General features: G+C 44.8%; 1 protein-coding gene across 3 annotated transcripts in view; it reads left to right on the top strand.

Moving 5' to 3' along the window:
• LOC125448198 (calcitonin gene-related peptide type 1 receptor-like) overlaps positions 1-25,353 on the top strand; it is a 115,192-nt gene that overhangs the window by 76,713 nt on the left and 13,126 nt on the right. For 2 of the 3 annotated variants that reach the window (XM_059643411.1, XM_048523311.2), the window contains 5 exons: positions 365-456; positions 8,637-8,763; positions 16,326-16,479; positions 22,686-22,746; positions 24,850-24,916. In XM_059643411.1, coding sequence (XP_059499394.1) covers positions 365-456; positions 8,637-8,763; positions 16,326-16,479; positions 22,686-22,746; positions 24,850-24,916 — 501 coding nt within the window. The remainder of the gene's footprint in view (positions 1-364; positions 457-8,636; positions 8,764-16,325; positions 16,480-22,685; positions 22,747-24,849; positions 24,917-25,353) is intronic. The other variant, XM_059643412.1, reaches the window with a different exon arrangement.

Raw genomic sequence — 25,353 nt, 5'->3', positions numbered from 1 at the left:
GGAAGTGCTCGAAGTTAGCTGCTGGAGACCATTATCTGTTCTGTTCACCAGAGCACAGCAAGCCAGGTTTGCTGCAGTTGGTTTCTGTTGACTGGGTATCGCTCTGGTGTTTGTGTTGAAATGTTGCTTTCAAATGGGACAGTCAAAGCTGTTGGATGTTAACTTGGCCTTGGATGGCTCCATAACAATGCTGCAGAAGCATGTGTTCAGCATCTCATTTGAGCCAGTGAGAGAACATTGCTGTCTGAAATGTTTAACATTAAACTACAGGGTACTGTGATGTTGAGTGGTGTGTGTTTTTTGTTGATCTTCAATACAGGAATGCAAATGGCTCTTTCACACTTTTGTCTTTCTATATTTGCAGACAGTATGGAACCTCTATTATTCAGCTATTACAGGTCATGTGATTTCTATCGTGTGCTTACTGCTTGCCTTGTCTATATTCTACTACTTCAAGTAAGTTTACAATTTGACAAGTTTTCTCCGAGAATTACTGAATCATTCACCCTCATGTTCGTTGCTGTACCACTTTAAATAAGCTGGCCAGGCAGAACCAAACTTGGGAAGCACAGTACCATGTCTTGAAAATGTTGCTGTATAGTCAATCTACCACGCAACAGGCAATGCCATTTTCTGCTGAGGATTAACGCAACCAGCAGGGCAGGACCTGCTCCCTGACTGTTTGCCAGGCACCTCCCAGTCTGGCATCTGGAATTAGAGCATTCAGGTCTGAAACAGGCAGCATATTCATTTTGATTGGTGATGAGAGCAGAGCCAATTCTCCATGATTCCCAGTAGCCAGGTGACTAGCTGGTTAGATGATTGAACTGAGAAAACTTATTTTCACGTGCGCTGGTTGAGCCTGTCAGGAGAGAAATATGTTCAATCAGGTTTTAATTTGGACATTTAATCTGGTAGCAGACATCTTTCACTCTGTTTCTCCAAAGACTTTGAACTCTGCCATTTCTCTTCATGTAATTCATGCTTGCATTATGACTATTTCATTGAAAATATTTACAATAATTTTCCATTTATCCCACGCTCTCTTCATTCCCTCACGCCCTTTACTATCTCACCCAGTCTAATCCCACTCTCCCCCTTGCTCCTCACACTCTTTAATATCCCACCCAGTCTAAGCCTGCTCTCAATGTCCCTCCATTTCCTTTTATATCTCAGAATGTATAATCCCACTCTTTTCATTCTTGACAGTCTTTAGCATCCCACACAGAGTAATCACGTTCTTCCAGTATTTCTCCACACCATTTAATATCCCATCCAGTCAACTCCCCCTCTTCCCCCTCATTTCCCACAACCTTTAATATTCCGCCCAGTTTAGTCCCATTCACCCCTCACACCTGACACCATTAAATATCCCAATCAGTTCAAAGTTTTGAGAAGATTTGTAGCTCAGGTTGTGGATGAGGTTGTAGACTTGCCCACCGAGCCGGTGTGTTTGATTGCAGACATTTCGACGCCCTGCTAGGTAACACCGTCAGTGTGCCTCTGATGAAGCATTGGTGTTTAGACCTGCTTGATGTTTAGATGCCTCGGTTTGCTGGGGTGCTTGGTAATACTTCCGGTTCTGTTTCTCAGTGGTTTGTATATCGGGCCCAGGTCAATGTGTTTGTTGATGGAATTCCAGTTGGAATGTCAGGCCTCCAGGAATTCCCAGGCCTGTTTCTTTGGCACGTGCTATTATGGATTGAGTTGGACTCAATATACAAACCACTGAAGAACAAAACTGGAAGTAATATCAACCACCCCATCTTGTAGACAGTACACGCTGCTGCTACTGAGCATCAGTGGTGGAGGGAGTGGGATGTTTGTGAATGTGGTGCCACTCAAGCGGGAGCTGCTTTGTCCTGGATGGTGTCAAGCTTCTTGAGTGTTGTTTGGGCTGCACCCGTCCTGGCATGTGGGCAGAATTCCATCACACTCCTGACTTGTGCCCTGTAGATGGTGGACAGGCTTTGAAGAGTCAGGAGATGAGTTACTCACTGCAGTATTCCCAGCTTCTGGCCTGCTCTTGTTTCTGGTCAATGTTGATAGGGCTGTTGATAGTGGGGGATTCACTGATGGTAAAACACTGTTGAATGCCAAGGGGTGGTGGTTAGATTGTCTCTTATTGGTGATGGTCATAGCCTGGCATTTGTGTGGCACAAATGTCACTTGCCACTTGTCAGGCCAAACCTTGATATTGTCCAGATCTTGTTGCATCTGAACATGGACTGCTTCAGTGTTTGACGAGTCACAAACGGTGCTGAACATTATGCAATCATCAGCGAACATCCCCACTTCAGACCTTATTATGGAGGGAAGGTCATTGATCAAGCAGCTGAAGATGGTTGGGCCAAGGACACTACCCTGAGGAACTCCTGCAGAGATGTCCTGGAGCTGAGATGATTGGCCTCCAAAAACCTTGATCATCTGAGTCTGTCAAGTATGACTCCAACCAGTGGGAAATTTGCTCCGAAACACATTAATTCTAGTTTTGCTAGGGGTCCTTGATGCCACACCCCGCTGAACGCAGCCTTAAAGGCTGTCACTCTCACCTCACCTCTGGAATTCAGCTCTTTTGTCCGTGTTTGAACCAAGGCTGTAATGAGATCAGGAGCCGAGTAGCCCTGTTGGAACCCAAACTGGGCGTCGCTGAGCAGGTACTGCTTGATAGCACTGTTGATGATATATTACAAATAGATTCATAGAAACCCTACATAGAAACAGGCCATTTGGCCCAACAAGTCCACACTGCCCCTCTGAAGAGGAGCACCCCGCCCTGACCCATTCCCTCACCCCTATCCCTACATTTTTCCTTGTCTAACCCACCTAACCTACATACCCCTGAACACTATGGGCAATTTTAGCATGGCCAATCCACCTAATCTGCACATCTTTGGACTGTGGGATGAAACTGGAGCACCCAGAGAAAACCCATGCAGAACAGGGACAACATGCAAACTCCACACAGACAGTCACCTGAGGGTGGCATTGAACCCAGATCCCTGACACTGTGAGACAGCAGTGCTAACCACAGAGCCACTGTGCTGCCCTACCATTTTACTGATGATCGAGGGTAGACTGATGGGCGGTAATTAGTCAGGTTGGATTTGTCCTGTTCTTTATGTATAGGAAATACTGGGGCAATTTTCCACATTTTTGGGTTAATGCCATTGTAACTGTGCTGGAACAGCTTGGCTAGGGGAGTAGCAAGTTCTGGAGCACAAATCTTCACGACTATTGCTGGAATAGTGTCAGGCCCCGTAGCCTTTGTAGTATCCAGCGTCTCCAACCATTTCCTGATATCACGTGGAGTGAATCGAATTGGCTAGAGACTGGTATCTGTAATGATGGGGGCCTCTGGAGGAGGCCAAGATAGATCATCCACTTGGCACTTCTGGCTGAAGATTGCTGCGAATACTTCAGCCTTATCTTTTGCACTGATGTGCTGCTCTCTTCTATCATTGAGGACAGAGATATTTGTGGAGCCTCCTCCTCCTCCACCATTCACAACTGGATGTGGCAGGACTGCAGAGCTTAGATTCAATCCGTTGCTTGTGGGATTGCTTAGCTCTGACTATCACTTGCTGTTTTCACTGTTTGGCGTGCAAGTATTCCTGTCTGGTAGTTTCACCAGGTTGGTACCCCATCTTCAGGTATCCCTGGTGCTGCTCCTGGCATACCCTCCCGCACTCTTCATTAAACCAGGGTTGATCCCCTGGCTTGATGGTAATGGTTGAGTAGGAGATATGCTGGGTCATGCGGTTACAGATTGTGCTGGAGTACAATTCTGCTGTTGTTGATGACCCATAGCGCCTCATGGATGCACAGTTGATTTGCCAGATCTGTGTGAAGTCTGCCCCATTTCGCATGGTGATAGTGTCACACAACACGATGGAGGTTGTTCTCAATGTGAAGGCGGGACTTTGTCTTCATGAGGTCTGTGCGATGGTCACTCTTACCAATACTGTCACGGACAGATGCAACTGCAGCCGGCAGATTGATGAGGCTGAGGTCAAGTATGTTCTTCCCTCATGTTGGTTCCCTCACTAACTGCTGCAGACCCAGTCTAGCAGTTATGTCCTTTAGGACCCGACCAGCAGTACTACTGCTGACCCACTACTGGTGGTGGACATTGAAATCCCCACCCAGGGTACATTTTGTGCTCTTACTATCCTCAGTCCTTCCTCTAAGTGTTGTTCAACATTAAGGAGTACTGATTCATCAGCTGAGGGAAGGTGGTATGTGGTAATCAGCAGGAGATTTCCTTGCCCATGTTTAACTTGAAGCCATGAGACTTCATGGGGTCCAGAGTCAATGTTCAGGACTCCCAGAGTAACTCCCTCCCAACTCTATACCACTGTGCCAGCCCCTCTGCTGGGACAGGACACAATAAGGGATAATGATGGTGGTGTCCAGGACATTGTCAGTAAGGTATGATTCCATGAGTATTGCTATGTTGGGGTGTTGCTTGACTCGTCTGTGAGACAGCTCTCCCAATTTTAGCATAATGTTAATGAGGAGGGTATTTCAGGGCTGTTTCTGGTGTTGTCTATTCCAGTGCCTAGGTCCATGCCAGGTGATCCATCTGGTTTCATTTCTTTGAGACTTTGTAGCAATTGGCAGAACTGGGTGGCTTGCTAAGCCATTTTAGAAGGTAATTGAGAGTCAACCACATTGCTGTGGGTCTGGAGTCACATGTAGGCCAGACCAAGTAAGGATGGCAGATTTCCTTCCCTGAAGGACATTAGCGAACCAGATGGGTTTTTCCGACAATGGGCGATGATTTCATGGTGATTGGTAGATTCTTAATTCCAGAATTTTTAAAAATTATTGAATTTAAATTCAACCATCGGCTGTAGTGGGTTTTGAACCCAGGTCCCCACAGCATTAGATGAGTTTCTGGATTAATAGTCTAGTGATAATACCACTAGGCCATTGCCGAGTTAGTATTCTTGACACAAAGGATTGCACAAATTATTTTTTTGTTGGTCATTTATGGGATGTGGGCTGGCTGGCGAGCTTTTTTTAAAATTTATTCATTTTTGGGACAGCTGGGCCAGCATTTCTTACCCATCTCGAGCTGCATGTGAGAAGGTCAGCATGTGAGCTGCCTTCTTGAACTGTTGCAGTCCACATGCTGTGGGTTGACCTATTAGGGAGGGAATTCCAGGATTTTGACCCAGTGACAGTGAAGGAATAGAGATACATTTCCAAGTCAAGACGGTGAGTAGCTTGGAGGGGAGCTTGAATGTGGTGATATTCCTATATATCTGCTAACCCTGTCCTTCTCGTTGGAAGTGGGTTTGGAAGGTGCTGCCTGAGGATCTTTGGTGAAATAATGCAGTGCATCCTGTTGATAGTACACACTGCTGCTACAGCGCATCGATGGTGGGGGGAGTGAATCTTTGTGGATGTGGTGCCAATCAAGCGGGGGCTGCTTTGTCCTGGATGGTGCCAAGTTTCTTGAGTGTTGTTGGGGCTGCACCCATCCAGGCAAGTGGGAAGTATTCCATCACACTCCTGACTCGTGCCTTGTAGATAGTGGATAGGCCTTTGGGGAGTCAAGAGGTGAGCTACTCACTGCAGGATTCCCAGCCTCTGGCCTGCTGTTGTAGCCACTGTGTTTATGTGGTGAGTCCAGTTGAGTTTCTGGTCAATGGTAACACCCAGGATGTTGATAGTGGGGGATTCAGGATGGTAACACCATTGAATGCCAAAGGGAGGTGATTAGATTATTTCTTATTGGTGATAGTCAGAGCCTGGCATTTTTGTGGCACAAATATTACTTGCCACTTGTCAGCCCAAGCCTGGATATTGTCCAGATCTTGTTGCATTGGACAAGGACTGCTTCAGTGTCTGAGGAGTCACAAATGGTGCTAAACATTGTGCAATCATCAACGAACATCCCCAATTCTGACCTTATGATGGAGAGAAGGTCATTGATAAAGTAGCTGAAGATGATTGGGCCAAGGACACTACCCTGAAGAACTCCTGCAGAGAGGTCCTGGAGCTGAGATGATTGACCTCCCACGACCACGACCATCTTCCTATGTATCAGGAATGACTCCAACCACCAGAGAGTTTGCCCCCTGATACCCATTGATTCCAGTTTTGCCAGGGCTCCTTGATGCCACACTTGGTCGAATACAGCCTTGACGTCAAGGGCAGTCACTCTCGCCTCACCTCTGGAATTCAGCTCTTTTGTCCATGTTTGAACCAAGGCTGTAATGAAGTCAGGCGCTGAGTGACCCTGGTGGAACCCAAACTGGGTGTCACTGAGCAGGTGCTGCTTGATAGCACTGTTACTGACACCTTCCATCACTTTACTGATGATCAAGAGGAGACCGATGGGTCAGTAATTAGCCGGGTTGGATTTGTCCTGCTTTTCATGTACAGTACATTCCGGGGCAATTTTCCACATTTTTTGGGTAGATGTCAATGCTGTAACTGTACTGGAACAGCTTGGCACGGGGAGCAGCAAGATCTGGAGCACAAGTCTTCAGTACTATTGTCAGAATGTTGTCAGGGCCCACAGACTTTGCTGTATCCAATGTCTCTAACAGTTTCTTGATATCACGTGGAATGAAGCAAATTGGCTGAAGGCTGGTATGTGTGATGTTGGGGACCTCTGGAGGAGGCCGAGATGGATCATCCACTCGGCACTTCTGGCTAAAGATTGCTGCGAATGCTTCAGCCTTATCTCTTGTATTGATGTGCTGGGCTCTTCCATCATTGAGGATGGGGATATTTGTGGAGCCTCCTCCAGTGAGTTGTTTAGTTGTCCATCACCATTCACAACTGGATGTGTCAGGGCTACAGAGCTTAGATCTGATCCATTGGTTGCGGGATTGCTTAGCTGTCTATCACTTCTGCTTATGCTGTTTGGCGTGCAAGTAGTCATGTTTGGTAGCTTCACCAGGTTAATACCCCATCTTCAGGTATCTTTGGTACTGCTCCTGGCATACCCTCCTACACTCTTCATTGAACCAGGGTTGATCCCCTGGCTTGATGGTAATGGTTGAGTAGGAGATATGCCAGGCCATGAGGTTACAGATTGTGCTGGAGTACATTCTGCTGTTGCGCCGAATGGATGCACAGTTGATTTGCCAGATCTGTGTGAAGTCTGTCCCAATTCGCACGGTGATAGTGTCACACAGCACAATGGAGGGTATTCTTAATGTGAAGGCTGGACTTTGTCTCCATGAGGTCTGTGCGATGGTTACTCTTACCGATACTGTCATGGACAGATGCATCTGCAGCCGGCAGATTGGTGAGGATGAGGTCAAGTATGTTTTTCCCTCTTGTTGGTTCCCTCACCACCTGCTGCAGACCCAGTTTAGCAGTTATGTCCTTTAGGACCCGACCAGCTCAATCAGTAGTACTGCTGTCGAGCCACTACTGGTCGTGGACATTGAAATTCCCACCCAGGGTACATTTTGTGCTCTTACCACTCTCAGTGCTTCCTCTAAGTGTTGTTCAATACTGAGGAATACCGATTCATCAGCTGAGGGAGGACAGTATGTGGTAATCAGCAGGAAATTTCCTTGCCCATGTTTAACCTGAAGCCATGAGACTTCATGGGGTCCAGAGTCAATGTTCAGGACTCCCAGAGCAACTCCCTCCCGACTCTATACCACTGTGCCAGCCCCTCTGCTTGGTCTGTCCTGCTGTTGGGACAGGACATATCCAGGGATTGTGATGGGAGTACCTGGGACATTGCCAGTAAGGTATGATTCTGTGAGTATTATTATGTCAGGCTGTTGCTTGAGTCATCTGTGAGACAGCTCTCCCAATTTTGGCACTACCCCCAGATGTCAGTGAGGAGGATTTTGCAGGGTTAACTGGGCTGTTTCTGCTGTTCTCTTTTCCAGTGCTTAGGTCGATGCTAGGTCGTCTATCTGGTTTCATTTCTTTGAGACTTTGTAGTGTTAGTTACCGAATGGCTTGCTAGGCCGTTTCAGAGGGCAGTTGGAGAGTCAACCACATTGCTGTGGGTCTGGAGTTGAGAAGATGTTCATGAGCTGTCTTCTTGATCCGCGAGAATCTATTTGGTGTAGGCCATTTCCCCATTAAGGAGAGAGTTCCAGCTAAATGCTAACAAAAACATATCACTGAGCAGTAAAATCACTGAAGTCAATGTTTCTTGTGATCTGTGATCGTGTACACAACCCAACTGAAAGGCCCAAGACATGCCCAGAATTGAGCTGTGAACCTTAATGGAATAATCCGGCTGTGTTAATGGAACTCTGCCCCAGATATCATTCCCCCAACCTTGATGAGCTTTTCAATTTTGGGAGCTTTGGACTGTCAGCCACACCCCAGGGAGTAGAGTGAATGGGAACTTCAATCTATCATGATGCAGAACAAACTGGCAAGGCTGTTCCTGCCCCCGCCTCCCCACCTGCTATAGAACCCACGAGGCTTCAACTGTGGCCCTAGCTGATCAATGCTGCTCAGATGTTGATGGACTATTTGACTGTATTGGGCATCATACCCTGCTTCAGCATGTCCTCATGGATGGCCCCCATTTTGTAGCAAGAATCTCATTGTTAGTAAGGCAGTGTTCTTCCAGTGAGGCCAGGCATGAAGCTCAATCTCACCTTAACTCTGAAACACAATCTCGTTTCATCTTGCAGGAGTCTCAGCTGCCAGAGGATCACACTGCACAAAAACCTCTTCGTATCGTACATCCTCAACTCCATCGTCAGCATCATTTGGCTGAAGGTTGTGGCCAATAACCAGGATTTGGTATCTAGGAACCCTGTAAGTCTGAGCTGCTTTGAAAGAAACTTCATTGTTGCACTGAGAGCTGCAAGCACAATCTCTTGGTGCTGCACTTCACTGTTTTCTTATCATCATCTTTACTCCAACAAAAGGGCAAGAGCTGAGCACCACAGAGCAAGAAGGCTGCAACTTCAGCCTGTCTGAGCACCATGCACAACTTGAAATGCCACCATCTTTGCGAAACTGCAGTCAAACATTTGCTGTCTTACAAATGCCCAAATTTGCGCTGAAGACCTGCGCTAAAACACATTGGCAATGTCATTGATGCCTGCTGAGAATGGTTAAATGATAACTGTGAGCTATATTGCTCTCAATCATGCAAAATCAATTAGGCCTGAAACTGTGTACAGGCCACTTGTCTGTTAGCACTCTGCTTAGAGAAATGCAATTGCCCTTTCGTGGGTTTGCTGGCTTGCCATAATTGTGTGACCTCTACCCTCTGCTGTGAATGCTTTTGTGTGCAGTTGGTGATAGACATTACACATTCATAACATGATATTGGGGTGGTGCAACTGTAATTGTATGGCTTTTCAGAGCTGTAAGAGAGATAGCTACTGTGAAAAAGACAGGAAGGAAAATGTTAAAAAAGCCTAATAATGGGAGGGTCAAAATGGCTGTGAATTTTCCACTTCCTGTTGCTTTGCGAAGGAAAGGAGGTTAGAGAGAGAATTGGATTTATTTTCCTTTCTCAACGGCCAAACTGTAAAACAGCAACATGTTGAATTTTTAAAATCTGAACTTAGAAGACTTTCAAACTTGCTTTTCATATGCTGGTGAATAAAGTGCTACAAGCTGCATTGCAAACTAGATTTTGAGGAGCAAAAAAGCCAGACTGAAGACATTTTTCAAGCTTTCACTGCATACTTTGAGCTTATTAATGTTGCATACGAATGGTTTGTGGTTAGTATCAGAGCTCAAGGGGTGAGGAAAACTAATTCATCAGTATATGGCCCACTGATACATCTAGCTAAGTGTATTTGAACAACTGAAAGATGATCTTTTCAAGAAAAGATTACCTGAGGCATAAGAGATCCCATCGTGCAAGTATATCAGCTGAGATGGAGATACCTATTTTCAAGAAAGAATTCAACATGTACAGAAACTCTGAGGTAGTCAGTCATCAACTAGAACATTTAAGGAGAATAAACAAGGTTTTACATTGTGCTGAGAGGCATTCCAGGAGGATGAGAACAACAGATTGGGAAAAAGAAAAACTATTTGAAGAGGAGCCAGTAGAAAGATCAAGGCCAGAGGACAGGATGTAGATATTGCAGATAGCATCACACAACCGAAAAGCACATACAGCATGAAGAAAGCAGTGCTCTAAATGCAAGAGGCTTAATGACTCAGGAGACTAATCCAAGTCCAAGTATTTGGTTAGAAAAGGGCAAGCGAGTGTTTAAAGCTGGCTGCTGAAGAGCTGTCAGCCAATGGTAGTAATGCATCATTCTACTTCATACAGCAGATTGGCATTATCTGCTTTAAAGGTGATAAATGGTTTGTGCCTGTTAGAGCGATGGCTGCAGAAAGACAGCATCAAGGTGAAGTGTTGATAGACGCCGGTGCTTTGTACAACATCATGAGCTTTGCAGGCCTGTGTGAAGTTGTTCAAGATGGTTAACACAAAAGTGAAGCCTTCAAGGGTAAGGTTCAGCCTTTATGTTGGAATATGATCCTTATCATAAGAGGCCAAATGAAACTGGGAGCCCAGTACAATGGGAAGAATGAAGAACCGGAGTTCCAGAAAATGGACATTAAGTAAAATCTACCCACCTCACCTCAAACAAGTTGGAAGTTCAGACTGGTAACCCTTATCATGCCAGAAGATATTTACAGTGTTTTGCAGGGCAACATACTGCTGAACAGATCCTAGACAATTACAAAGATACACAGTGTGGAGCTGGATGAATACAGCAGGCCAAGCAGCATAAGAGGAGCAGGAAAGTTGACGTTTCTAGTCGGGACTCTTCTTCAGAAACTGGGTCCTGACCTGAAATGTTAACTTGCCTGCTCCTCTGATGCTGCCTGGCCTGCTGTGTTCATCCAGCTCCACATTGTATTAATTCTGACTCCAGCACCTGCAGTTCCTACTATCCCAGGCAATTACAAAGATGTTTTACAGGTATTGGATGGCCTCCTGCTGAACATCCTCATGAAATAGTTGAGAAATTAAGGCACACTAGCATCTGGTGAGGAGAGTTCCAGCTGCTGTTAAGTCTAGCTTGAAGAATGAGATTGAAGAGCTTGAAAAGAAGAGAGTAATCAAGAAAGTGACACCTCCTCCTGAATTAGCAGCAAGGCAGCAGTGGCAAATCCTGGAAAACTCAGCATGTGTATTGATCCAAAAGATCATGATGAAGCTTTGAAGAGATTTCACTACTCCATAGAAACTATTGAAGAAATATTGCTAAAGGTGGTCTGGGCAAAGGCCTTTACTTCTCTCAACGTGAAGGGTACTTACTGGCAAGTGAAGCTAGGTGAAAGCAGTTTTCTAACTACATTCAGGAGATACAGATGGTTGTGCATGCCATTTGGAATTTCCTCTGCTCCAAAAGATTATCAACACAGATTGCAGGAGATAGTGATATTTCTAGCATGGAAGCTGTTGTGGAGGATCTTCTGGTCTATAAATGTGGAGACCTGATGGAAGAGGCAATCGCAGACCATAATCAGGATGTCTTGTGACTGCAAGAGAGTGGGCGTTAAGATGAACCTGAAGCTGAACAAGAAAATTATGCAAAACAACCAAAGAACAAAAAGCAGAAATTTCTGGAAAATTTCAGCAAATCTGGCAGCATTTGTGGAGAGAAAGCAGAGTTAACAATTCGGGTCCAGTGACCCCTCTTCAGGTTGTTAACTCTGCTTTCTCTCCACAGATGCTGACAGACCTGCTGGATTTTTCCAGCAAATTCTGTTTTTGCTTCTGATGTCCAACCTCTGCAGTTCTTTCATTTTATTTTGTTGTGGTAAGAGACAATGGCCTTCAATTCACGACAAAAAAATTCAGCTACTTCATAAAATACCAGGTGATCCAACACCACATATCATCTCGCAAGACAAATAGAAAGGCTGAAGTGGCAGTGAAAATTGACAAAGAGATTATAAATAAATTGAAAAAAAACTAGGCTAAATCAAAGCAATCCTTGACTTGAGAAATACACCTTTGAAAGGCATGCAAAGTAGTTGGGTTCAAAAAACAATATTTTGTTGGACCCTAGCTACTGTTCCAATCACATGAAACAATAGAAACCAGAAGTAGGAACAAGAATGAGTGACAAAATCAAGGTAAAATGACAGCTAAATTTCATTTTGCTACAGCTGCCAAGTCATTGACAGAGCTGAGAATTGGAAGCCAGTCAGAGTGCAAACATTCAACACTCTGAATAGAAGTAAGCCGATAAGGCAACATGGTACATATGCAGAACAGTGGTCACCTTCGTTGTATGTCGTGAATGTGAATGACCAGATATATATTCACTGCCACAGAAAGGGTAGTGGAGTTGGCCTCATTAGGGGCATTTAAGTGACTATTAGATAGGCATATGGATGATAGTATAAGGTAGGGGTGGAAGTTAGATAGACCTTAGGTTTAGGGTAAAAGTTTGGGCACGACATCATGGGCCAAAGGGCCTGTACTGTGCTGTACAGTTCTATGCTCTATGTCCTATGTCACAGATGTATACATATAACTGTGCCTCACAACAGAAAGAAGATGAGGAAAAAGTGACCTCAGCATCCGCAGTGCAGAACAGTCTTCAATTCCAGAGGTCCATTATGTGTGAGCAACAGAAATGGATCAACAACCAGTTGACACTTGCCAAAGATATGACACACCCCAGGAAATGAATACCACCAAAGAAGCAAGCAGATACCAGTCAATGATAACACATACCATAACACATATCCTGCATGATTTAAATACTATATATGCAATACTTGTTCAAAGACCAGTGAAAATGAAACTGATTAGAATGACCATGGTCTCATAAATGAATGATAATTTTCTGTGTGGCCAAAGAGATTAGGTAAATCATCAAACACGTAACTGCAAATGAGAGGGCTTAATTTTTTTTATGAAAAGGGGAACGTTTGGAGAAATGCAAATAAACTGTATAGTCATGTGACTTGTCAACCAGGTAGAGACCTTTGTGTGCAGATAGGGACAGATAGTAATACATTGCTCGGAACAGGCTCCAATCAGACAATACCACACTCGCTGTCTGTCTGCAATACCCAGTGGTGTGCTCACAGCTATGCTTGGGATGTTGTCAAAGATGTTTCCAACATAATTGGCCCTAATTTCAAGGCAGGAAATGCCAGAAAAAAATCAGCTGAAGACACAGAAATGCAGGATTTCTACTACTTGCAAAGTAAAGTTCCCGGAACACTATGTCCATTAAATGCTGTCAGGACAGGGACATCACAGGGTTAGATACAAAGTGAAGCTCGTGCACTGTTTAAAATTGAAGGTAAACCTCCCACAAAAATGTCACTATTGAACACTCCCAGGAAAGAGACACCATGGGGGTTAGATACAGAGAGAAGCTTTCTCTACTCATATAAACTGAAGTTAAAGCATTCTCTACACTTTTAAACTGAAAGAAATGAATTCTCTACTTTTTTTGAACTGAAAGCAAACCTTTCTCTACACTGTCACCCATCAAACACTCCCAGGGACAGCACAGGGTTAGATACAGGGAAAACCTCCCTCTACATTGTCCCCAACAATCAATCTATGACAGGGACAGCCCAGGTCTAAATACAGAGTAAAACACGCTTAACGCTGACCCATCAAACACTCCCTGGGCAGGGGCAGCAAAGTGTTAGTTACAGAGTAAAGTTCCCTTAACACTGTCTCCATCAAAAGATCCCATCACAGGGACAGCACAGTGTTAGATGCAGGGCAAAACTCCCTTAACACTGCCATCATCAAACACTCTCAGTACATGGACAGACCGAGGTTAGGTACAGATGAAAGCTCCCTCTATACTCTCCCTCTTATCAAACACTCCCAGGACAGGGTCTGCTCACAGTAGATACAGAGTAAAGCTTTCTCTACACTGTACACCCCTGCCCCCACCATCAAACACTCCCAGGGACAGCGACAACACTGGGTTAGATACAGAGTAAAGCTCTCTCTACACTGTCCCCCATCAAACACTCCCAGGACAGGAACAGCACGGGGTTAGATACAGAGTAAAGCTCCCTCTACACTGTCCCCCATCAAACACTCCCAGGGACATGGAGAACATGGGGTTAGTTACAGAGTAAAACTTCCTCCACACTTTAATCTGAAAGTAAAGCTCCCCGTACTCTGTTTAAATTGAAAGAAAACCTTGGTCTACTCTGATAAACAAAAAGTAATTAGAAACTAAAACTGCCTCTACACTGTCTCCATCAAACTCTCCCAGGAAAGGTTCAGCACAGGGTTAGATATAGATCGAGATCAACACACACTTTGGAGGAAATGGTTTTATTAGCAATAGACAGCATCGTTTTTTGCAGGGCAGAACGTTCCTGACTGACTTGATTGAGTTTTTTTGAGGAGTTGCTTTGATGATTGGTAAGGGAAGAGAGGTTAATGTTATCTACATGGACTGCAGTAAAGCTTTTGACAAGGTCCCTCATGGCAGACTGGTACAAAGGTGAAGTCACATGGTATCAGGGGTGAGCTCCCAAGATGGATACAGATCTGGCTTAGTCATAGGAGACAGCGGGTAGCAGCAGAAAGAGGCTTTTCAGAATGAAGGGTTGTAACTAGTTGTGTTTCATTGGGATCAGTGATGGGACCTCTGTTGTTTGTGATCTACACAAATGGTTTGGAGGAAAGCATAGCTGATCTAATTAGTAAGTGTGCAAATGATACAAAGATTGATGGAGTTGCAGATAGTGAGCAGGATTGTCAGAGGATACAGCAGGATATAGGTTAGTTGGAGGCATGGGTGGAAAAATGGCAGATGGAGTATAATCTAGACAAGTGTGAGGTGATACATTTTGGAAGGCCAAATACAGGTGGAAATTATACAGTGAATGGCAGAACTTTTAGGAGTATCGATATGCAGAAGGATCTGGGTGTGCAGGTTCACAGATCAGTGAAGGGGGCAGTGCAGGTAGATAAGGTAGTAAAAATGGTCAATGGCACGCTTGCCTTCATTGGAAGGGGCATTGAGTATAAGGACAAACAAGTTATGCTTCAGATTTATTTAGGCCACACTTGAAATATTGCATACAGTTCTGGTCACCACACTACCAGAAGGATGTGGATGCTTTGGAGAACATACAGAAAATGTTTAACAGGATGTTGCGTCATATGGGGTCTTTAGCTGTGAAGAAAGGTTGGATAGACTTGGTTTGTTTTCACTGGAATGCAGGAGGTTGAGGGGGGTGATCTGATAGAAGTTTGTAAGATTGTGAATGGCATGGAGAGAGTGGAAAATGAGGCTTATTCCCCAGGGAGGAGGAGTCAATTACGAGGGGACACAGGTTCAAGGCGCGAGGGGTGATGTTTAAAAGAGATGTGTGAGGCAAGTCTTTCACACAAAGGGTGGCGAGTACCTGGAATGCACTGCCACAGGACATGCATTCAAGAAGCACCCTGGACGAATTCATGAATAGGACAGGAATAGAGTGATAAGGATCCTCTAAGTGAAGACAGTTTTAGTGTGGAAGGGCAAAATATGTCAGCGGAAGCTTGGAGGGCCAAAGGCTTGTTCCTGTACTGTACTGTTCATTGTAAACATCCTTCACTCCATTAAATTGAAATTAAACTGAAAGTAAAGCTCCCTTAACATTGTCCCAGTCAAATACTCCCAGAACAAATCTGCACAGATTTTGAAACAGAGTAAAGCTTCCTTTACTCTTTTAAACCGAAAGCAAAAATCCCTCACCATTGCAGCCCATCAAACACTCCCAGGACAGGGACACCACAGGGTTAGATACAGAGTACAGCTGCCCCTACACTGTCCTCATCAAACCATCCCAGGGACAGGCTCACCAGGTCTTGCAGCATCTGTGAAGAAAAAAATCTGAGTTAACGCTTTGGGTCTGGTGAGAACACATGTGAGGAAGGGTCACTGGACCTAAAATATTAACTCTGATTTTTTTTCTTCACAGACGCTGCCAGACCTGCTGAGCTTTTGCAGCAACTTCTGTTTTTGCTCCTGATTTAGAGCATCCGTGGTTCTTTTGGTACAGGGTGCGGAGTGACTTGTAACTTTTATCCATTTGAAACAATAAAACATCCATCTGCAGGATTGTGCAGTGTAAACGTTTTAAACTGAGACTGACAGAGTCCAGCTGGGTAATGCTTGTGGAGCACTTGTTTACACTCTGGGTTAGAATGTGAATTCTGTACCAAGTTACTGAGAGAAAGAGAAGGAATGAGAAATGTGCGTTTATATTGTCTGTTTGCCCTCTCCACATATGTAGTGATTCTGTTTTCCTGAGCCCCACACTGGTTGCCACACTCTGTGATTACTAGTGCACAGTCTTTAGTTTCTAGCCAGCTGCCTCTGATGTGTTGGTGTATGTTCTGTCTGCAGGTTGACTGCAAGGTGTTAAACTTCATTCACTTGTACTTGACGAGCTGCACTTACTTCTGGATGCTTTGTGAGGGAATCTACCTCCATACTCTCATCATCGTGGCTGTGTTTGTGGAGCAGCAACAATTATTCTGGTACTACATACTTGGATGGGGTAGGTACTGTCAGGAACACCACTCAAACAGGCAGTACCCACATCCTTTGCTTGAATTGGGGAAGTGATCTGAGCAGTAAGAATAAAATATCAGATCTTACTACAACCTTGCACCCTCCCGTTCCCATGGTGGTTGCACTCTTAGTTCTGTGTTGGGAGGTTCTGGGTTCAATTCCTACTCCAGGGATTTGGGCATGAGAATCTAGACTGACACTGCAGTGCAGCAGTGAGGAAGTTTTGGATTGTCAGAAGTGCTGTCTTTCATTTGAGATATTAAACTGAGACTTGCTGTTGGGTAGATGTTTAAAATTCCATGGCCCTGATTTGAAGAAGAGAAAGCAAGTCACCTTGATGTCCTGGCCAATATTTATCTTTCAACCAATGACAGAAAAATCACATTATATGATAATTAATCTCATGGCTGGTTATGGTTACGCTGTGCACAGTTTGGCTGCCTTGTTTGCAGTAATGCCTGCACTTTGAAAGTATTTCATTAGCTGTGAAGCCATTCGGACCATCCTGAAGGTGTAAATGACTCTGTAGAAGGACAAGTTCTGACGCTGGTTTGAGCCAAGTGAGGTGAAATGGGAAACCCCATTCGTACGATGTGGGCATTGCTGGCAGGGCCACCATTTCTTGTCCACTCATAATCGCCCTGGAGATGGTGGTGGGTAGCCTTCTAGAGCTGCTGAAGTCCCTGCAGTGTATCTGCCCCTCAGTGCTGTTTGAGGGGGAGTTCTAGGGTTTTGACCCAGAAACACTGAAGGAATGGTGATATAGTCAGGATGGTGAGTGGCTTGGGGGGAAACATGCAGGTAGAGGTGTTCCCATGAAGCAGCTGAAGATGGGTGGGCCTCTGACATTCTCCTGAGGAACTCCTGCAGAGATGTCCTGCAGCTGAGATGACTGTCCTCCAACAACCACAACCATCCTCCTATGTGTCAGGTATAACTCCACCCAATAAAGAGTTTCTCCCCTGGATTCCCATTGACCCTAGCCTTTCTAGGGCTTCTTAATCTTACATTCGGTCAAATGTGGCCTTGATGTCAAGAACAGTTACTCTCACCTTCCCTTTGGAATACAGCTCTTCTGTTCATGTTTGGGCCAAGGCAATAATATCTTTCATTTTGTGAATTCTGCAACACTGTACACATTCACAGCTCTCTAATTATCAACGACGAGGGAAGGTGACACTGAGATCGAGCAGGTCAAATAAATAATATGCTAGTGTTTGAATCATCAGTGCACAGCCTCTTAGATCCTGATATGGTTAATCACTAAAATTATCTCTACACATCATTCAGCAAACAGGAACTTTTCATGTTGTGGGGCTTTCTGCCTAGATAGATATTTCTTGCCCATCCCTAGATTTCCTTGAGAAGGTGGCGCTGAGTTGCCTTCATGAACTGCTGCAGTCCATGTGCTGTTGATAGACCCACAATGCCCTTAGGGAGAGAATTCCAGGATCGTGATCCAGCGACAGTGAAGGAACGGCGATGTATTTCCAAGTCAGGATGGTGAGTGGCTTGGAGGGCAACTTGCAGGGGGTGGTGTTCCATGTATCTGCTGCCCTGTCCTTCTGGATGGAAGTGGGTATGATTTTAGAAGGTGCAGTTAAAGGAGCCTGGTGAGATGCTATGGTTCATCTTGTAGATGGTACACACAGCAGGCACAGTGCATTGGTGGTGGGGGTGCTAATTATATGGGGTGCTTTGGCGTGTCTGGAGTTAAGCCTGAGTGTTATTGGAGCTGCACTGATCTAGATAATTGGGGAGCACTACATCATACTTTTGACTTGTGATAACAAAGTGTGGACCTGGATGAACACAGCCAGCCAAACAGCATCTTAGGAGGGCAAAAGCTGATGTTTCAGGCCTAGACCCTTCATCAGAAAAAATTTTTTTTTGATGAAGGGTCTCGGCCCGAAATGTCAGCTTTTGTGCTCCTGAGATACTGCTTGGCCTGCTGTGTTCATCCAGGTCCACACTTTGTTATCTCGGATTCTCCAGCAATGTCAGAGGCCCACCCATCTTCAGAAAAAATTTTTTTCTGATGAAGGGTCTCGGCCCGAAATGTCAGCTTTTGTGCTCCTGAGATACTGCTTGGCCTGCTGTGTTCATCCAGGTCCACACTTTGTTATCTCGGATTCTCCAGCATCTGTGGTTCCCATTATCTCTGTACTTTTGACTTGTGCCTTGTGGATAGTGGACAAGATTTGGGGAGACAGGAAATGAGTTACAGAATTCCCAGCCTCTGACTAACCTGTTCTTGCTGTTAAACGAGTAGGTGGCTAATCCAATTCAGATTCTGGTCAATGATAACCCACTAGATGTTAACAGTGGAAGGTTCAGTCGTGGTGCCATTAAATGTCAAGGGGCAATGGTCAGATTCTCTTAATCGAGATGGTCATAGCTTGGCAGTTATGTAGCATGAAGACAGTAGATTAGAGTGACAACTAGACATTGTGTTAGCTTGGGAATTTGGTGAGTCACGGAATAATAATAGCTAATTTTAAAGGTTAATCTCTTCTGAAACCTGGCCTAGTTTGCACTTAGGCTACATTTATTCTTAAAGTGAAGACTTTTCATTCTTAGCCAGGCTAAACAATTTCAGTTTCGAGAGGAAGCCGCAGTCAGTTAATTAGGTAGCTCTTTTGTTATGACAGCCAAATCAATTCATCGCTTGTATAGTTCTGGGCGTCTTATCTAAGGAAAAACATACTTGCATTGGAGGCAGTCCAGAGGGGTTCACTAGAGGCTGTCTCCTGAGGAGAGGTGGAGTAGATTAGCCAGTATATTTTGGAATATAGAGGAAGTAGAGGCAATTGTAGTGATTGTAATAAGGTCAGCCAGCTGGACCTCATAGAATCTGAGTTCCCTGATTGGAACTGTTGTTTGGGAGCAGGGAGAGTGCAGTGGGATCTGACTGTCCTTGGACACCAGTCACTGAAGGTCAGCATGCAGGTACAGCAGGCAGTAAAGAAGACAAATGGTATGAAAGCAAACAGAACGGGGCCAGAGATTGGAGACAAATTATTGAACTCGCTGTTGAGCCAGGAAGACTGTAAAGAGAGCTCTTTCTTTTCCTGAACACTTCTATCAATCTATTAACGTCTCTCAACCTTCTCTTCTCCAAGGAAGCTTCTGCAGAATCTTTGGCAGTCTAGTCTGGATTCTTCATCATCAAGAGGAGTTCTTCGCTGAAGACGAACTGAGCTTTAGAGACTGTGAGGTCTGGGTCACTGGCAGTGTGGCAGTGTAGGGCAGGTGCAGTATGCAGCTTCCATATTGGGTATTACTCGAAGAAGTGGCCATGAGACATGCAGATATTCTGAGAAAGCTCTGTTCAGTCAATCCTTTCTCCCATGGGGTGTGAGATATCAGCCTTACCACTTGAGGGGGTGCAGAGTGGAGCAAATCAGAGACACTCCCAAATTTATCTGTCTAGCTTGGAGTTATAGGGAGAGGCTAGATAGGCTGGAACTGTTTTTCACTGCAGCATAGGATGCTGAGAAGTGATCTTACAGAGGTTTATAAAATCATGAGCAGCACAAATAAGGCAAATAGTAAAGGTCCTTTCCTGAGGGTAAGGGAGTCCCGAGGGTAACTAGAGGGCATATTTTTAAGGAGAGAGAGGAAAGATATAAAAGGGACCTGAGGGGCAACTTTTTCACACAGAGGGTGGTGCATATATGGAATGAGCTGCCAGAGGAAGTGGTGGAGGCTGGTACGATTACAACATTTAAAAGGCCTCAGGATGGGTACATGAATAGTGTCATAGAGTCATCCAGCATGGAAAGAGATCCTTAGGTCCAACCAGCCCATGCTGAACATAATCCCACCTGCCTGATCCTGGCCCATATCCCTCCAATCTTTCCTATACATATACTTGTCCAAATGTCTTTTAAACGTTGTAATTTTACCCACATCCACCACTTCCTTAGGAAGTTCATTTCATATGCAAACCATCCTCTGTGGAAACAATTTCCCCTTGTCTTTTTCAAATCTTTCTCCCCTCACCTTAAAAATGTGTCCCTAGTCTTGAAATCCCTCATCCTGGGGAAAAGACAACTATCATTAACACTATCTATACCTTCATTATTTTATAAACTTCTATAAGGTTGCCTCTCACCCTCCTACACTCCAGTGAGAAAAGTCCCAGCCTATCCAACCTTCCTTTATAACTCAAACCTTCCACACCCGGCAACATCCTGGCAAATCTCTTCTGAGCCCTCTCCAGTTTAACAATACCCTTCCTATAACTCGGCAACTGGACCTGGACACAATATTCTCGAAAAGGCCTCACCAATGTCCTGTACACAACTTCCCAACTCCCATAATCAAAGGACTGAGCAATGAAGGCAAGTGAACTAAATGCCTTTTTACCACCGTGTCTATATGTGTTGCAAACTTCAAAAGATTATGTTCCTGAACCTCTAGGTCCCTCTGTTCTACATCATTACTCAAGGCCTTATTATTTGTATAAGCCCTACCCTTGTTTGATATACCAAAATGCAATACCTTGCATTTATCCAGGTTCAACTCGATCTGCCAATTTTTCAGCCCATTGACCCACTTGATCAAGATCCCTTTGTAATCTGAGAAAACCTTCTTCACTGTCTACAATACCAACAATTGTGGTGTCACCCACAAACTTATTAACCATATAGGAAAGGTTTGGAGGAATATGGGCCAAATGCTGGCAAATGGGACTAGATTAATTTAGGATATCTGATCAGCATGGATGGGTTGGACTGAAGGTTCTGTTTCCGTGCTGTATAACTCTATGAATGTTTGTGGCTGCTGTTACCATTACCACCATCAGGCTACATATCTTTGAGTTGAAATCCACGTCTTCTCTTTCTGCTGCAGATGGAGAGGCTGGCTGTTGCTGCTGTCCCAACCTTTTCACAACTGGTCCCAGTGAGTCTGCCTTTCTGCCCTGATCAGCAGAGCCTGGGAGCACAGGATCGTGTGGCTCCTCATTGCAGCAGCTGTCTCTGCCACTCTGCTCGTTCCTTGCTTACCACTCAACGTGAGAATTGCCAAGTGCATTCCCAACTACCCAACGAAGAGGGCCAACCTAAGCGGGCTGGCATTTGCACTATTGCCCACAACATTGTATCTTGTGATAGAGGTGTCCACGCCCCTGAGGAGTCTTTGTCCTCTCCTGGGGAGCAGCTTCCAGTCTTCAGGTAGTTGCCCTGGAAAAAGCAAAGGAAAAGACAATAGCAGGTGGTGGAGTTTTTGAGATGTTGAAAAGATACTGTAAAGATATGATCGGAGTAGTGATGCTCTGAGGCTCAAGAGGCAAGTCTGAAAGATTACAGTTTTTCCATCAGTAATACACAAGGTGCTTGAGGGCCTACTGGTGTTCAGATCTTCTTCCTGTACTGGAGAAATGTTATTCAGTCCCTCCAGCCCTCCTATAGGCTGTACCACCTCCCTGGCACTTAGCACTCCAGCTTCTCTTAAGGGACAATAGTTGAATGCTGACCGCGCCCCCACCCCAATGGGGTTGCTGCATATGGATCGGGGGAAAGTATGAGATAGATGTGGTAGAGGCATACAGAATATGGCTGTGAGAAATTAGGACACAGCCATCTCAGGATATGGAGACAGAGTGAGGGGAATTGAATGAGATCTGATAGGACAAATGGACGAGTGAGACTTCTGGCAGTAGAGAAGGAGAAAGAGGGAATTGTGTCATTTGGGAAAAACTAGACTGATTTGATTGATGCTGGTGAATATCATGTGGGGGAAGGTAGGAAGATTGAAGCCACAGAGCGGGAAGGGTCCCACCGCAGAACTTGGCTATCAAGAGCCATCCTTGATCTATAGTCATGACATTCTGATCATTTCCTGGACAATATTCAGCATCTCAGTCCCACTCCTGCTTCTTATTTCTTCTGCCACCTCCATCAGGCCTCTTCCTTGGTGGCAGCTGGTGATGAAGAGGAACTTTTCACCAGCCTTTCTCCGACAATACAAGCAAAGCATCTGTAAAATGGAAGCCAGTCATTGCAGTTCTTCACACCTTGTGGCTCCTGTCCATCAGCCCTCTTTATAGAAACTTCCTGACCGCACCTGGAACTTCAGTTCTGCCCAGGTCCTTTAAATAGGCAGAGGAATATTGTGCCATGTGACCCACCACTACTGTATCATTGAATCTCTGAAAGAATTGATGCTGTCTCTCTGTTTTTTCAGGGTTCCCACTGATTCCAGCCATTATACACGCAGCTGCCAGAAGCAAATATTTCAACGACAAGTAAGAAAATTTATACCTGCTAGTCTTCTGCATAGGAGCTAGGTTTTGTTACTGTGAGACAGCACAGGCCAAGGAAAAGATCCACTATATAATTCCACAAAACATGAGTTGGAATCTAGCCAAGAACACCCCTCCCTAGCTCCCAACCCACCACCAAATAGGTGATCAGAGCAGTGAAAAATTGTGATGGGAAAGAGGCAAAGTGGATGGAGAGCTGATGGACAAGTGAGAACACAGTGAAAGCAGGTTGATGAAATCATTGAGATGAACAGGGAACCGCAAGATGAAGAGAGCTCTGCGCCTGTATCTTTGAGGATTGCAGAATGGAGCTCTGTGTGACACAGAGTAGGATTTAACATAATTGGTCCAGATTTCAGTGGACACAACACTTTGTCAGTGCAAGTACAATGTGCTTGTGGATTCCCCTCACAACTAGCTTCCATGTTGAACCAGGATCAGGGGTTAGTTCAGTTATTCTGATGTCTGCCAGACTGAAGCTGGAGAATGGCTGGAGTAGGCCCTGGGTATAGTGGCTTAGCCTATTTCCATTGGTTGCCTTGTTATCAATCTCCCAGACTTTCCAACACTTCCATTTCAATCCATTTACAAACTCTCTTGGGAATGATCCCACTCATCCTCTTCCCTATAATTCCACTAGTCTCAATAAATAGACAGTCCTCAGCCCAAGTACCTCTTAAAGGCCCCATGGGATTTGGAGATCTAAAAGATGGTGACCCTGTTTTTGCAACAGGAGAGACTTTCTCCCAGTCTCATGATTCAAGGAAAGTGGCAGAATCCTCTCCACTTTGTTTGATATTAAAAACCTCTTCTATTGCTTTATTCTTTCATGAGATGTGGGCAACATCCCAGCATTTGTTGCCTCTCCCTAGAACATTTCAGAGGGCAGTTAACAGTCAATTTCATTGCAGTGGATTTGAACTTATGTAGAGGACAGACCGGTAACGACTGGAGGACCGGATGGATATTAAAAGATCATGGTGGTTTATTAATTGAATTTAATTTCTACCAGATGCTGTGGTGGGAATTGAACTCATTTCCCCACGCCAATGGCCTGGATCTCTGGACTACAAGTCCAGTAATATTGCTATTTCACCACCATCTCTCAACTTGTCCTTTAGAATCAAGTGCTGGGCTTTTATATGGCTCACTTCGAGCACCCAGCTTTTCCAGTAAAAATGTCATGGGCTGAATGCTGTGTGCTGTGGTCAGTTGCTCCTGTCATTATTCTTGATCAAATAAATGCACTAATTTGACAAAAGCAAAATACTGTCGATGCTGTAAATCTGAAACAAACACACAAATTGCTAGTCTGCCAGGTCTGGCAGCATTTGCAGAGAAGGAAACAGAGTTAACGTTTCGAGTCCAGTGTGACTCTTCTCCAGAACCAGTTCACTGTCTGATGGTTAACACATTCTTCCAACAATCTGTGAGCTATTTCAACAACAACATGAATGAATGTTTGAGCATGGATTGCAACAGTTCAAGAAGGCAGTTTAGATTAGATTCCCTACAGTGTGGAAACAGGCCCTTTGGCCCAACAAGTCCACACTGCCCTTTGGAGTATCCCACCCAAACCCATACCCCTATAACCCACACACCCCTGAACACTACGAGCAATTTAGCATGGCCGATCCACCTAGCCTGCACATCTTTGAACTGTGGGAGAAAACCGGAGCACCTGGAGGAAACCCACGCAGACACGGGGAGAATGTGCAAACTCCACACAGACAGTTACCCGAGGCTGGAATTGAACCCGGGTCCTTGGTGCTGTGAGGTGGCAGTGCTAGCCACTGAGCCACCGTGCTGCTCTATCATCCTGCCATCTTCCCCAGGTCAACTAGGGACCTCTGGCTCAGAGACAAGGACACAATCCACTGTGAAACAAGACCTCCAAGAGCCAATCACATCTCAGTAAATAAACTGCGAACAATAGTTTCTACAAGGTAGAGGATGCTATTTCCTGGGATCAGTTCAATAATGCAACAGCCCATTGTGTATTATCCATCACTGATGGATAAAAAAAATGTTGGGAATTGATCGGGCTAGTTTCACCAACTAAATCTGCTCTTCCATTTTCTCTAGTTGCTGGATCAGTTCAGGCACTCATCTTCTGTACATCATTCATGGTCCAATATGTGCTGCCTTATTGGTATGTACCTTTTTTTGAAACTCGGCATGAATTGATTTAAGATTTGGGCAAGATTTGGGAAAATCGCAAGATATTGTACAGGTACATCAAGGGAAATAGAATAACCTTGGGATGAGTATGGCACATTAAGGAATATAGCAGCAATCTGTGTGTGAAGCCAGAGGCCATTGGTAGAATGTTAAACAAATACTTCACATCTGTTTTCACTCGGGAGAAATGAATTCAAGGAGATAGACTTTTGTGGAGAGTGATATAAGAAGTGAGGACGTATTGGAGATTTTTATGTGTTGTACCCCCCGGCTGCTGTGAAAGACAAAGGAGGCAATGACAGGGGCCCTGACCCAAATTTTCAATTCCTCTCTGGCCACAGGTTATGTGCCAGAGGATTGGAGGACAGCTAATGTGGTTCCACTTCAAAAGAAGTGTGGTAAAGATAA

This window comes from Stegostoma tigrinum, chromosome X (assembly GCF_030684315.1).
Source record: "Stegostoma tigrinum isolate sSteTig4 chromosome X, sSteTig4.hap1, whole genome shotgun sequence".
NCBI classification, from domain to species: Eukaryota; Metazoa; Chordata; class Chondrichthyes; order Orectolobiformes; family Stegostomatidae; genus Stegostoma; species Stegostoma tigrinum.
The sequence above is the reverse complement of the archived record's forward strand: the minus strand, read 5'-3'. Positions and strand labels throughout refer to the sequence as shown.